At 38.3% G+C, this 15,640-nt stretch overlaps 1 protein-coding gene across 2 annotated transcripts; it reads left to right on the top strand.

Moving 5' to 3' along the window:
• The first annotated feature begins 4,446 nt into the window (after positions 1 to 4,446).
• On the top strand, positions 4,447 to 13,045 carry LOC308702102 (uncharacterized protein). Of its 2 annotated transcripts, XM_081384752.1 has the most exons (9): positions 4,447 to 5,131; positions 5,659 to 6,138; positions 7,051 to 7,216; positions 7,974 to 8,456; positions 9,335 to 9,379; positions 11,265 to 11,306; positions 12,212 to 12,279; positions 12,558 to 12,601; positions 12,857 to 13,045. In XM_081384752.1, exons 2-9 carry the CDS (start codon positions 5,926 to 5,928, stop codon positions 12,918 to 12,920), a joined length of 1,125 nt encoding a protein of 374 aa, XP_081240878.1. In that variant the 5' UTR covers positions 4,447 to 5,131; positions 5,659 to 5,925; the 3' UTR covers positions 12,921 to 13,045. The 2 variants fall into 2 exon arrangements, with proteins under 2 accessions (XP_081240878.1, XP_081240879.1); XM_081384753.1 differs by lacking the exon at positions 12,212 to 12,279 and having other exon boundaries at positions 12,857 to 12,939.
• The last annotated feature ends 2,595 nt before the right edge of the window (positions 13,046 to 15,640 follow it).

Below are 15,640 nucleotides of genomic sequence, written 5' to 3'. Positions count from 1 at the left end.
TTGGCATCTTGTCCTATCTTTTAAGTCACGCTACAGTAGTCTGAAGGAAAAAGTGCTTTATTTGTCATTTAAAATAATGGTGCTGATGATTTTTAGAGACCCCCACAGGTGTATGATTTTACTGCTTTCATGGGAGCTCATCCTCTCTCTATGGGAGCTCAGCTCCCACTGGCTCCCACGTAATTCGAACCATGGCTTTCATGACAGCACTACAAAAACACATAAAAGTGAAACCCCATTCCATTATCAAATGCTTTTCTTACTGTTGTGGGCTTTCTAGGGTGAGTGATATTTCTCATAATACACAAGTGAGATAGACTAGTGCAAATATTACAAATAGGTCGTTAAACTAATATTAGCACACGTTTTGCCTCAAACTACCTGACAAATGAAGCCACGCAATGGTGACGAAGGAGTTAAGATGAAGTTTATAATAAACTTTAACTCTGGTTTCGCTAGCTATTTGAGTAAATGAAAACATAATACTTAGATTTTGAATTTGCTGTCCACCACCGATCTCTAGTCTCGGCCTCCTTTAAGATTAAAGGTGTGTTCGACATCGGCGGCGGCTGGATGCAACCGATCGGCGAGAGTAGCCGCGTGCAGGCGGGGAGGAGCTGCAAACGGAGACGTGAAGTCGGACACTTTCTGGTTCCCGTGATGACCGCTCACGTGGTGTTTGCATACTTTACCACAGCTGCAGTGAAATAAATGCAATATTTGCTAAATAATACACAGATGTTTCAGAGACATTTTCATTCAATACTTTATGTACTGCTAGCGTCTGTTTAAACAAAAATAAAGTTCAACATAAGCTACTATCAATGAAGTGGAGTCTACGTTTTTTAAGCAGTTTTAATTTGATAAATATGACACAATATAACATGACAACGACATGAAAAGAGTGTTCACTGTTATAATAAACTGATTTGAGAGCTTTAGAGGAACTAAAGGTGTTCGAATAAACACAAAACACGTGATCGTTGTCATGCAGTGAATCCGGCCAATCGTGGAACAGCTGTGTTGTCATCAGCCCACGTGCAGGCGCTCTTGAGAAGCTGCACTCAGGGGGGCAGGGTTTTCTATTATTTTGAAGGTACCCCCGGGCGCCGCCATTGGCTAGCGGACCCCCACCTGCTGTTAGCATCCCATTGACTCCCATTCATTTTGGCGTCACTTTGACAGCGAATAACTTCACATCTGAGGCGTTTAAAGACTCCATGTGTCCATTATTTATTTCTAAAGAAACACGAAAATGTATAAAAGGCTTCATTACCTTGTAGCTTCCGTTATGGCCCCGTAGAAGCAATTTTTGTAAAAATAGGCTAACGATTGCATCATAACCACGTGACTCTCTGTCGCACAGGAGAGAATTACCGTATGGACAGGAGGAGAAGCTCGCGAGCAATCGGGGGGGGACGTGGAGACAAAGTGACAAAATAATTAATCAGAATACATAGCAAACGTTTCTCCTGCTCCAGCTCATGGACACCTCCTACTCACACTCTCCGTCTCTGCAAGTTTCGGAAGGGAATGATTCAGATTTCTCTTGGCACAGCTACTAGAAGACAGACGGGTTGCTCACGTCACATCTACGTTGTCAAGCTCAGTTTGAGTCTGCGCAGTACGCTCGACCCCCAGGAAGTAAGAGTTTCTAATTGACTTCACTTTGTCTCCGTTGAATCCAATGGGGTCGCTGTGTCCATTTCTTTTACTGTCTATGGCTGCACTGGCTGAGTTCTCCGGCTACTCTCGAATTGCTCTTGCGGTACTTTGATGGCATACGTCACAGTCACGTGGCGTCGGCGCTGTATCAAAATTTCTAACCGGCATGCACTGCTTCAAGTCAGCCGCCGATCGGTCTGCGCCATAGACTGTAAAAAAAGATTATTTTCGATTAAACAATCTCTCACAATAGAACGAAGTTCATTCTTCTTTATTTTTTTATCCACATCACCAATTTTAAAATGCTCTACAAGATCCCCACTGTAAAAAATTTGTAACACTCCCCAATCAAAAATTTCAATTGACCGATAACATCTAAATTTTTCAATTGGCCCAAGTGAAATTCTGTAAATTCTAAAATTAAATGTACAGATTTTCACTTGGGCCAATTGAAAAATTTAGATGTTATCGGTCAATTGAAATTTTTGATTGGGGAGTGTTACAAATTTTTTACAGTGGCACAATTGTTGCTTCACAAACGAATTTAACACGTCCTCCAACGGAGCTTTAACAAATTCTTCAATGGACGTCATTTTAACCTTTAAACTTGTTAATTACACTCTCGACTTAAAGTAAGTGAATTAAAAAAAATCCTAATAAGCAACGGACAAAAACACTCATTCAACATCTCCCCTTCTACCCTACCTAACAACCCACTAACCTTTTCTATGCCTAATCTTCATGCAGCTTTCAAGAGTAAAGCGACTTTAAACACCAAATACCGCTGGTTTCGAAACTGAGCAATACAGCCCAATCCGTAGCCACGGCGGTGTGCTTCACCCAAAAGCCTGCACAAAAATAAAAAAGGCAAAAAACGCAAAGCGTTGCTAATACCTACTGGGGAAAAATGAATAAGGTTTCATCCGTACCTTAATAACATGCACTTACCTTAAATGACTACCTTCAAACTCACGGGACATCTCAAACATAATCTAATCAAAGATTTACGTACATCTAGGGCTGGGTACCGAGTTCGATACATTTTAGGTACCGACCGAATTGCCTCGATACTATCGAGAATCGAAAAATGACTTGTTTTTCGGTACCAGATTTCGATACCTAAGGGGTTAACTCGTCAACGTCAGTGCTCAAACAAATACATATGAAATGCACAACGACACGCCTAAATTCGCTTACGCACATACACGCAAACTCTACACACACGAGACGCGCGGAACTCTCCGCACATACTCTTATGAGACGCGCGCGCGCACACAAATTGTCCACGCACATTCTCATGAGACGCGAGCCTATGGACGCGAGCACACACACACAAACTCGCGCACATACTCAATGACACGCAAGCACACACACTCACAATACCCTAAAGATGTGGAAAAGTCGATCAAAAGTGTGGCTACATTTCTCCAGGCTCGATGCCAACAGCGTGCGATGCAGTATTTGCAACCCAGTCTCACGGCAGTTCGTGACATAGTCACGAAATTTAATCTATTGATTCGTGTTCGTGGACACGATTTTCCCCATTTTTTCGTGTCACTCAGCACGACTTTCAATCTAATGTATTTCAATGGGACGTATTTTTCGTGCCTGCACCACGTTTTTCTTTCGAGAGCACAGTATTGTTTTTTTTCTCAATTGTTATTCATTTTGCAAACTTTAAGAGCTACATTACTCAATATTTAATCAATAGATTTTAATCCTCGTTTTTATTGCTTTATATTCGGTAGGCTACTCAACATTAATCTATTTATTCGTGTCCAAGGGCACAAATATCCTTATTTTTTTCGTGTCACTCAGCACGACATTCAATGTATTTCAATGGGACGTATTTTTCGTGCTTGCACGTCTTTCTTTCGAGAACACACTATTTTTTTTCTCAAATGTTTGGCTATTCCTTTTGCAAAATTTAAGGGCTACATTGCTCAACATTTAATCAGGAGATTTTAATCCTCGTTGTATTGTAGCCTATTCGGTAGGCTACTCAACACGAATTTATTCGTGTCCAAAGGCATTTCATTTTTTTCGTGTCACTCAGCACGACTTTCAATCTAATGTATTTCAATGGGGCGTATTTTTCGTGCTTGCACCACGTTTTTCTTTCGAGAGTTGTTTTTTCTCAATTGGTATTCATTTTGCCAACTTTAAGGGCTACATTACACAACATTTAATCAGGAGATTTTAATCCTTGTTTTTATTGCTTTATATTCGGTATAGGCTACTCAACATGAATCTATTTATTAGTGTCCATGGGCTCAAATTTTCTTCTTTTTTTCGTGTCATTCAGCACGACTTTCAATCCAATGTATTTCAATGGGACGTATTTTTCGTGCCTGCACCACGTTTTTTTTTCGAGAGCACCGTATTGTTTTTTCTCAATTGTTATTAATTTTGCAGACTTTAAGGGCTACATTACACAACATTTAATCAGGTGATTTTAATCCTCGTTTTTATTGCTTTATATTCGGTATAGGCTACTCAACATGAATCTATTGATTCGTGTTCATAGGCACGAATTTCCTTCTTTTTTTCGTGTCACTCAGCACGACTTTCAATCTAATGTATTTCAATGGGACGTATTTTTCGTGCCTGCACCACGTTTTTTTTCGAGAGCACGGTAGGCTATTGTTTTTTCTCAATTGTTATTAATTTTGCAGACTTTAAGGGCTACATTACTCAACATTTAATCAGGTGATTTCAATCCTCGTTTTTATTACTTTATATTCGGTATAGGCTACTCAACACAAATTGATTCGTGTCCATGGGCACGAATTTCCTTCCTTTTTTCGTGTCACTCAGCACGACTTTCAATCTAATGTATTTCAATGGGACGTCTTTTTCGTGCCTGCACCACGTTTTTCTTTCAAAACACAGTATTGTTATTTTTATTTTTTTTTGTGATTCATTTAGAAAACTTTAGGGGCTACTTTGCCCATCATTTAATCAGGAGATTTTAATCCTTGTTTTATTGCTTTTTAAATTATAATCGGTAGGCTACTCAACATTGTAAACCATCGTCAGTGCTTCCTTACATTAAAAAAATATGTATATTATTCCTGAATGCGAGTGCAAAGTTGAGTTACGGCTATTGCTTCTAAATATTCCTGTTTCTTTGCTGAAAAATACCGGTTTTCCATCGGTTTGGCGTGTCAAATCTAACAGTAACTACATTTCCCACGAGCCTTATCGACCGTTACTATGGATGACGACAGATAAAACTGAGGACCCGCCACCGATTCTCTTTTAATGATATCCTCATCTTTTTTCAACACACACGCGAAAGTGTGCTTGATAATTCAACAATACTATGTGTTATGGCCATCAGTTTTATTTGTTTCCAGTATTACCCATGATCATCAGCTTCCGTTGCTATGGAGACGGAGCCAGCCCGCCCTGTAATTGGGTGATTTCTTCAGTGATTTCTCATTGCGCTCAAACCACTTTCCAGGTAAGTTGCTAGGCTCATTCGTACGTAACGATCACGTTTTGCTATAAATAATTGATGCATTTGCCATATTAGATTCACATGATTTACACGTTAGGGCAACGAATTAAAGCCCGTCCAAGGTTTGCTCATTATCAGAAAAAAATCCTGTGAAATTAGGCTTGCTAAATGGATAGCCAACTTCAACATGCTAACTCTAACGTTAGTTATCTAAAATATGTAATTTTCTCTCGATCATCGTGGTTCACCCACAGTGTCACTGTAATGTGTCAGTAATAACAATATTATCACTTGGTCTAAACTTATACTGCACATAACGCTGCCTTTTAATCTGGGATGTCGAACCCCAGGCACATGTTACGCGCGCGCGCCTTTAAAAAAAAATTACGCGCACAGGAAATAGGAGCAACGTGAATCTGTATTTATTTATTTTAAGTATTTATAAGAAAATGGGAATCACTCACTATTAGGGTCATTAATAGGGTACATAAACACTACATAATCAACATTTTCTGTTGTTCTCCATGCAGATCCTGTCAAACACATCACCTGTCCGAACCTATAGCCACACCTGATTTCAAAACCCAAAGGCACTTTTAAGAGCCAACCTCAATCTCTTCTTTATTTTCTATATCTCACATTCTCTCTGTTCTCAATATCTATATTTCTCTCTCCATCTATCTCACAGTCTTTATCTATTGCTCGTTCTTTTCTCTCTGTCTGTCTTTGTCTACTTGTCTCTTATCCATCTTTGTCTGTCTGTCTGTCTGTCTGTCTGTCTGTATCTGACTGTTATAATGCCGGGGGGGTCTACAAAAAAGAACTGCCCTTTTTGTCAGGGCATTTTATTTTGTGCACAAAAGGTCTGTTCACACTGTAAAAAGGAGCAACCTCAGAAGCAGCGCCTCAAGAAGAAGCTTCAGAGGTTTGATGAGAAGCGAGATGAATGGGTGGTTGGTCGTAAGAAAAACCACAACATTGCATCCATCAAGGATGAAGCCAATATCCTGGTACGTACAATTTCATACATGACATTAAACTTTCCAGATCATCTAGGAAGTACATTCAGTGGTACCATTTGTTATTAAGTGAGCATGCCAGCGCAAGGTCAGAAAGACAGTATTTTTTGCCAATATAGATAAAGTTAAATTATTTTTTTCTAATGATACTTTGTCCTCCCTGTGTCATCAGAACTAATTTAAAAGTACAATTTAACTATCAAATTTGAAGGTAGATGTAATTGTGATTTTTAGTTTTTATTTTAGTGGTAGGCTAATACCCTAAAGTAAACACATCTTCACCATAACACATCACAGACCTTAATGATCTACCAGAGCAAAATTTGAACACACAGCAAATATAATTGATACTCAGGAATTCTTGAGTTCATAACAAATACAGGCATGTATTGTGACAGAATTGCAATATAATAATCAAACTTTCTTATCGAGTGGATGAGAAATAACAAATGAACTGCATTCATACTGTACTACTCAAAACAACAATGTGCACGTGTCTACTGTAAATATGTGCAGCATTCACCCATTTGGTCATGTTATCACTAAGGTTCTGCCTTTTTAAAATAAATCTTTAGATTGTCATTGTCCAGTTGCACAATGGCTACATAATCTTATCAACGTAGGTGCAAAACCCAAGCTCCTAATATTACAAAAAGTTATATTTTAACCTTATTTTCTATATATATTTGTTTTTTTTGCTTCTACTGTATGAGCCTTCCTGTTTGCACATACTTGGTTTTACAAAAGCAAAACTCACTATTAGGTTAAAAATCCTGAATGGCAGTAACCTGGATGCTGTCATTAATAATGTTATATTTTCTTAATAATTAATATTCCTAGTTATTTTTTATGTTGTTTTTCTATTTCATTAAACAGCAAAAATACACAATGTTGTCATTGCAGCTTGAGAAACTCCATGCCATTGGATACAAGCCAGTTCTGCTTCTTGGAAAGGAGACCAAAAAAAAAGAAATGAAGTGTGAAATATTAACCCCTCGCTGCACCCTCTCCGCCTATGCCCAGGACTACCTTCAGAAGATAGGTTCATTTTATGAATACCTTTGTGAAGGTGAGATGCATGCACTGTATCTTAAAGTCACAGTTCACAATTTGTGTTGAGAGCGCAAAAGATTTTATTATCTTAAAGGAGATTTAACATTGAGCTTAATTTTTTGTAAATCACAAAAATCTGGACATACTAATTGAACACATGAAATTCGCAAAGACACGTTTTGGTTACTGGGTCAATGAATTAAATGATAATATATATATATATATATATATATATATATATATATATATATATATATATATATATATATATATATATATATATATATATATATATATATATATATATATATATATATATTCAATAAAACAATATCAAGGACGGCGCTAAAATGTAGAGCATTACCAGAAATAACACAAAGAAAAAGAAAACAATCAAATGTTGGCTGGATACACCAAAAACTTACACTGCTACTAACTTTGAGGCATAACCCAGACTGTAAACAAACATTATACTTGTCATTTTTTGAATAGATATTATGAGCAGTTTGGGTTTTATTTTCCCGACTTAAAGATATATTGTATTGGTTATAGTCATTGGAAATCAATCAAATATATTGCAGATATCTAATACATCCAGTTGACACTCAATAGTTCTCCTGCAATCAAAAGTGCCTTCAAATCTGGTTGGGCAAAATTTGGACTAGGCCTATATGATTCAAACAGATTAAAACTTAAAACAGGTACAGATCAAGCTTATGGTTAACCTCTATGTTTTAAATAAGCAAAACACAACACTTGTTTAACTTGCACAGGTTGGACCCAGGATTCCAGTGGCAATGATGATCAGCTGATTACGCTGCATCTCACACCCTGTGACCCATTGGAGAACAAGCAACCGGAAGAAGGTGAGCAGGCGAGCCCCGTGGAGGGGCAGGTGGATCAGGCGAGCCCCGTGGAGGGGCAGGTGGAGCAGGCGAGCCCCGTGGAGGGGCAGGTGGAGCAGGCGAGCCCCGTGGAGGGGCAGGTGGAGCAGGCGAGCCCCGTGGAGGGGCAGGTGGAGCAGGCGAGCCCCGTGGAGGGGCAGGTGGAGCAGGCGAGCCCCGTGGAGGGGCAGGTGGAGCAGACGAGCCCCGTGGAGGGGCAGGTGGAGCAGACGAGCCCTGTGGAGGGGCAGGTGGAGCAGACGAGCCCTGTGGAGGGGCAGGTGGAGCAGACGAGCCCTGTGGAGGGGCAGGTGGAGCAGACGAGCCCTGTGGAGGGGCAGGTGGAGCAGACGAGCCCAATGGAGGGGCAAGGTAATTAGAACAAATTTAAAGAGTTACAGTTTATATTTGTAAAGGCCTAAAGTGTTTGACCAATGGGTTACCTTGAATTTACTTGACTTCCAGTTTATTTCCCCCATAGAGCTTGATGCAGGTTAGGGCTCTTTTCAGCATCGACATTGCAATGTGTGCATGTGAAATAGTCACAATGCAGGATGCATGATGTCAAGTAGGGGAAATGAACTCAAACACACCATGCTATAACTTTTTTGCTGGTTGATAAATTAAAACTCACAAGGTTCTCATTTTCCATGGATAATCTGCTAGAAAAGTTGATCTGATATTACATAATTAGATGGTCTATCCGATTCTGTACTAGGGCTTTTGGAAGGAATTTTGTGAGTCTATTATAAATCTAAAAGTAAAAAAAAATGCTACTAATCGAATGCTGAAATTACTTGGCCAAAATTAAAGATTAAAGATATTAGGATAATTTGAATATTCAAAATAATTGGGAATGTCAGTGTCCCATGCACACTAAACTTGAAGGCAACATATCTCAATTTATCAGATTGCTATGAAATTTGATGAGCACATTTCATGCTCACAACCACACCACCATTTTCCCACCCCTTGCGTTCCTTGATCAAGTCAGCGAAGGATCAGCTCTTGTTGAAACAAATTAGGATTATCACAAACAGGATGGACATAAGCGAGAAAGTGAAACACGTGGAGTAAATGGAGCAACCTTAATTCAATCGCAATAAGACTACATGTACTTTACACCTATTAATACATGTACTGCCACACTTGTGCGACGTTGTGGTCTTTCAGTATTTTAAATAATAAGTTAAAGATTTATTTGGTATATGAGTAATTTTCTTTCTCCAAACCCATTGCTGTCTTCACAGGGTCAGCCAGGGGCACAGTTGCAAGTCGCAAAAAGAAAAAGTCAGGTATGTAAATAATGTTTGTTGGGTAATTATTGGTGGTTCTGATAACTGTTACCATAGCTCATTAGTCAAGCAGATTCTCTTAAAGGGTTAGTTCACCCAAAAATGAAAATTCTGTCAGTAATTACTCTCCCTCATGTTGTTCCAACATTCATGTTTACCTCGAAGCTAATACTCCCGCTAGCATACAATAGCCACATTAGCAGTTAGCTGCTGTTTGTTACACACAGTAGAGCAATAAAAACACAGTCTTAAGGCCCGTTCACACCAAGGATGATAACTATAAAGATAACGATAAAGATATAATTCTAAAAATCGTTCTCCATATTAAAGAATAACAGAGTTCACACCACAACTATAACGATAAAGATATGAGGAACGATATCATAGGGATCACTTTCAGAACGATTTTTTTCCAGCTGTCGAACGATAAAACACTGACAGCCAATCAGAATCCATTCTAATTTAAAGGTCTCGCGCATTTAAAATGGATCTGGATCATCCGGGCGCGCGCGTGCTTAGAATAAAAAGTCCGTTATCGGTCGCTGGTGTGGACACATATATAGTTATCTTTATCGTTATCTTTATAGTTATCGTGCTTGGTGTGAACGGGCCTTTACCGTTTCAATTGCAGGCAAGTCTCTGATTGTTGAAAATGGCCCCTTTTTCCCGAGCTTCGATGCCAACTTCGCCTGATATTGCCCCAAATTTGTGAAGGATTCCGGCGTAAAATGTTTAGTTAGCACAGACACCAAACGTTAAGCCAGTGGGAAGGGTTGTAGGAACCGCGTCATTAAAAATGAATTTAATCCACTGGTCCCTGATAGCTAGGTCCGTTCTTGGTAGAGAAAACACATTTACATGTTGATTCTGGCAGTCAACAACAGAGCAACTCACGTGTGCACTACGTTTCTGCATCTTTCGCGACTGAATTGAATATGAGGGGGTAAGGGGCAGGGCAGGCTTCCCGCGGCATAGGTCTGCGGTGTCCATATATGGTATATCCTGCCCCGTCATGACGTCAAGTCGGGGCTGAAATTAAAATCTCGTATTTGAGTGCGCGTGCACGCTTGCTGGTTGATGAATCCTGGGGTAAACAAACGCTTCACTTTTAAATATCGGCTTCCCGGCCAGTGTATAATCGTTAGGCAATCATAACATACATTGATTCTCGTGGAAAAGTGAAAATTACAGGTTATGACTCCTTTAAGATTGAGCAACTGGAGTCACTTGGACTATATTAACAATCTCTTTAATACATTTTCTGGGCCAGCAAGTTTCAATCCCTTAGTAGCCTATGGAAATGTGATCCAGCTCTCAGATTTAATCAAAAATATCTTAATTTGTGATCCGAAGATGAACGAAGGTCTTACGGGGTTGGAAGAACAACATGAGGGTGAGTAATTACTGACAGAATTTTCATATTTGGGTGAACTAACCCTTTAAGTAAATAAATGAATTACGCAAATAGAATTTAAAGGGGACCTATTATGCTAATTTCCAGTTCTATATTTTTGTTCTGATAGTCCACTAGAGTAGCTTTGCATTATCCTTAAAAAAAAATCCTTATTTATCTTGAACTGGTCCTTTATGCAGACCCTGTCTGAAACGAGTCGTTTTAGATGGAGTATTCTATAAGCCTACTATGATTACTATTCTAATGAGCCTCAGCCTGCATGTCATGTAAAATGTGGAGCCAAATATAAACAGCGTGTTTGCAGACACATTAACTGAAATAGAGGATGGTCTTTTTCCATATTTCAGGGGTCTCTACTCTCTAGACACACCAGGGAGTCAGGGACACATATTTATGTTGAAAAGACATTACAAAGTGCATTTTGTCTAATTAATGTAAATGTGTTTTTTTGTTTTTTGTTTTTTCTCACAGGGGGACCAAGGCATATGCCGGAAAGGAAAAGGTCACAAAAGAGTAAGTGCATTGCATGTAAATGCAATGATTGATACTTTGCTATACATTGCAACTTTTACCCCGGTTTATTTGCTATAGTTCCATTGCTTTTTTTTAACTACTTAAAACAGACAATTAGTCAAAATTTTATTTATTTATTTAATCATTTAGCAAAAGCTTTTATCCAAAGCGACTTAGCGACCCGCAACAGGGCAACAATATGTAAATGTCTTGACCAGTCCAGCTAGTCCAGCGTAGCACACATAACCATGATTATTCATAATAGATATAGAATAGTAATAATAATAATAATAATAATAATAGTAGTACATAATAGTAATAGTGAGATTAGTACAATTGACAACCTATAAAATCCAACAGGCTTAATTAGTCTAATTTGACCAAAATGCATTGTAGTAGTAGAAGCAGCAGCAGTGGAGTATTCTCAGTTGTGAGCTGTGGCTTAGCAGTAGTATGGTTATTCAAGCAAGCATACCACATTGGAAATTAGTGATTTGGTTCCATGGTACATGTTTTGATTAGTGATAAACATCACTTGTTGTCATCCTTGCAAGTCTGCTCCCTACTTAAAGGGATACTCCACTTTTTTTGGAAATAGGCTCATTTTACAACTCCCCCATAGTTGTACAGTCAAAATACAGTAATATGTAGCAGCGCCTGAAAATGGTCGACCCTAGTCTACCGAGCTGGGGACTATTTTCAGGCGCTGCGTCATATCATTACGTCTGCTGGACTCATGGTACGGCAGCAAAGTTTCTTGATTATTACGCAGGAATGAGAGTATAGTTCCTAGCCATATCAGCCTAGAAAATCACAAAGTGATTCATAGTTGTAAGTCTTCATAGTTGTGTTTATTTTGTTCCTAAACTAACTAATAAGTATTTGAAACGTGTTTTTGTTCACAGATTGCTCCTACCACACTCGCCTAGAGGCTTTCCCCATCAGGAGTGTAGTAAGAGAAAGAGTGAGAAAGGTTAGACAGTCATAAAGGAACTGCAGAGTGTAGGCAGTATGCAGAGTGCAATATAGGATTTAGAAACTTCCTTGTGAGTTGGCAAATACATATTACAGTATACATACCATAATTGTTAGGTAGATGCTTTTTATGTGTTTGGTCTTTTTTGAATTACAGTTTAGAAAGGAGTGTCTACTGAAAATAATGACCCATTGTATCAATGAAACTCAGTGCCTATAACCAGACATAATAGCCTTATGCTAAGAATGGAATTATTTATTTATTTTTCTTGATAGGGCAAAGCAGAAATGTTGGTTGACTGGGAGCCCTGTCCAGTATGGTAAGTATTTCTCTGTTCTTCTGCTTTATGAATTAGAGATAGGGGGGTTGGCTACAATACTTTTTCTATTAATCCGTTCTGTTTCAGATTAAACAAGCATTATAACAAGTGTAAAGCACACATCATTACAGAACTATAACAGTTTCATTTTCCATCTATGAAGGACCACCACCATTAATGCATGCATGAAGGTGGTGGTCCTTCATAGATGGAAAATTAAACTGTTATTCCCTAAAAATTCCCTTCTGTTTTTAGTGGTGAGCAGTGGGCCCAGTCCTGGCAGCCAAAGGATTCTCTCCGAAATAATGAAAATAAATAAAATGTATGTTTTGAACTCCATTTTGGTTTCAGCGTATTTATTCAATTGTTTCTGTTTTGCATTTGAAGTCGTATCTCATCTTTCTGTAGTAATGAAAAGGTGAAAATCTCCAAGAATGTGACCTGGAGTTTAATCTCGAGAGGGCTGTACTAGAAATGTACTTAATCCAACTGAATTTTCTTCTTCAGATGTTATTCAAAAGCATGTTTTCATATTTCATGATTATACATTGCACTTTTATTTTATTACAGTTGACGCGTAACTTGATTTCATGTTCTGTTGTCTGTGCTTTTCAAAGTTCACTTAACCTCACTGTGCACTGTTAAGAAATACAGCCTTATGGCTTGTTTGACATGAAGCTTAAATATGAAGTTCAACAAATAAGACTGACCTTCTTTATACTCACTCATTACTTTATATCTTTTACATTCTCTCTCACTCTCTTCTACTCCAAACTCATCAGCTGACTGGGCGTTTTACGTCTTAAACCAAATGTATTTTCTTCTCAACCCTCTTGAGCCAATCGTGTCATAGGTCCCTCCGCTGTGCTCATCAGGAGAAGAGCTCCACATTCATCCAGATCTCAGCATTGCTACTCACCCCTTCACCACCACCAGTGTCGGCTCCATGTAGGGGATATCCCTCTTCATATCATGCATTTCTCTACAGTACACCTTTAAAAGAACGATGTTTCGATGTGTTCCAATTGCCAAAGACTATATAGTTTCTACTTGTCATGCACCTTGTCAATAAATTTGTTTGATCACCCTTTAAGCCTCTTGTGAGTAATAAAGCAATACATAAGCATTTGGTGTATTTTCACTTATATTTTTGTGAAAGACCACAAATACACTATGATAACACTTGCAAAAGATGATAATTTTTGTTTTTACTTTTCCATACATCAAATTCAAAACAATATGATGATGTGGTTGAGACAAAAGAAACAACCTTCATTGAGTATATTTATATGTGGAATTTGTTTAACTTTACAAGTGGATTCTTTTTAAATGAAAATGTAGCCTATATATAATTTAATCAGGGCCTTCAAGTTTTATAAAAAAATTGGAGTGAGGTTACATTTGTTTGGGGAGGAGCCCCTCAAATATTTGAAACAGTGACCCCTCGGCCCCAAGTTTTTGCTTGCAGTTCAGTTTTATCTATTGTTCATAATTGACCAGCACAAACAAATGATAACAATTGGTAAATCTGATGAAAAAAACATGCATATTTAATCCAAATAAAATAAATGGTTTTATATATTTCAAAAGATAAAGCATAGAACTGTGCGGAGCCGCTTGTTGGCTGAAGTACCAGTTCCATCTGTCACACTTTGATCTCTCTCACACACGTGATCTCTCTCTCTCTCTCTCTCTCTCTCTCTCTCTCTCTCTCTCTCTCTCTCTCTCTCTCTCTCTCTCTCACACACACACACACACACTGATTTAATTATAAAGATACATGGATCACCATGATTTTAGCTTCTAGAATAGAACAGTTTTTGTCACTAGTTAAAAGACAAATATTGATTTATTGTGAAGGTCTTGATCTGGACAGTATATCGCACATTTTGTCTCCTAATGCTGACATATTTATACACAGCAGTTTATTACATTCATCAGGGCAGGGGGCAAAACAAACACGTGGAGGCCATAATTAAATAATAATAATAAAAAATTAAAGGTCGCTCTTTGAAGGACTAAACTCCCGCCGACAAACTCGAATTCATTTCTACTGTAGGCTACAGCCTATAGCCTACCAGCTAAAACCACAGATGTTAAATCCTGGCGATTTTGTTTCACCCTGATCATCTAAATGCAGCATAATGTATGTTTTGGCTGTATAATGTATGTTTCTTGATATATATAATAGTAAAGACACATTTTTATAACCCTGGTCGGGAAACCAGAAGAACTACAAGTATGGTGGCTGATTTGTACACTTTGTAAGAAGTTCTATGGCGCGTCTCTTGTGGGAATTGTAGTTTATAAATAGCGTACATTGGAGATGGCCCTGATGGTTGTCCTACAACTACAATATCAGTTAAATATACTTAATGACCTGAGATCCTAGCGATTTTTTTTTATTTTGATCATTACTATCACTATATACACAAACTGTAGTTTTTTTAGGAGCCATGTAGAATCTCAAAAACAAACACACTCTACAATACACACTGGTGAGATAGGCTACATGCAAACCAATACTACAAAAACTAATGCGGTAATACGCAAGCGATGTTGGTTGTGGTTCTCTCCTTCAAAAACGTTTTCACATGATGAACACAACAAAAATTCAAAAATTCAAAAATTCAAACACAACAAAAATTTTTTTTTTTTCATTCCTTAATACAAAACAATACACCAAATAACACCAATAAAGATGATTCTGCTCCAGCATCCCATCTTTGGTCCTAACCAGTCATTGGGGGTAAAATCCCCTGGGACGCATGAAATGAAATGTGCAGGCAGACTTCTTCCAATCCATCGTGTCCTACAAAATTAGAAGCACTGATAATGCATCCTTTTTATAAAATGGAAGCATATATCTGTATGTGAGGCAATTTGATGCATTTCTTTTCATTAAAGTAGTATAGTGCAACAGCCACCATACATGTACAGTATGTGTAGTCACAGCACAGAGTACAGCACTCAAAAGTTACAGTAGAGAGCAGTCTGACCCCTACTGTACCTTTTTTCCTCCCTGAAGTTTCTGATACA

This window comes from Scardinius erythrophthalmus (genome assembly GCF_964197995.2).
Source record: "Scardinius erythrophthalmus genome assembly, chromosome: 14".
NCBI lineage: Eukaryota > Metazoa > Chordata > Actinopteri > Cypriniformes > Leuciscidae > Scardinius > Scardinius erythrophthalmus.
Note: the sequence above shows the minus strand (reverse complement) of the source record. Positions and strands in the feature narration are given on the sequence as shown.

What these genes read in the sequence shown, in the direction of transcription:
- LOC308702102 (XM_081384752.1), top strand. Translation starts at nt 5,926, where the DNA reads ATGCCGGGGGGGTCTACAAAAAAGAACTGCCCTTTTTGTCAGGGCATT. An exon ending in TTATGAATACCTTTGTGAAG is followed by an intron (nt 7,217 to 7,973) that starts GTGAGATGCATG and finishes TAACTTGCACAG; the next exon opens with GTTGGACCCAGGATTCCAGT. An exon ending in GAGCCCAATGGAGGGGCAAG is followed by an intron (nt 8,457 to 9,334) that starts GTAATTAGAACA and finishes CTGTCTTCACAG; the next exon opens with GGTCAGCCAGGGGCACAGTT.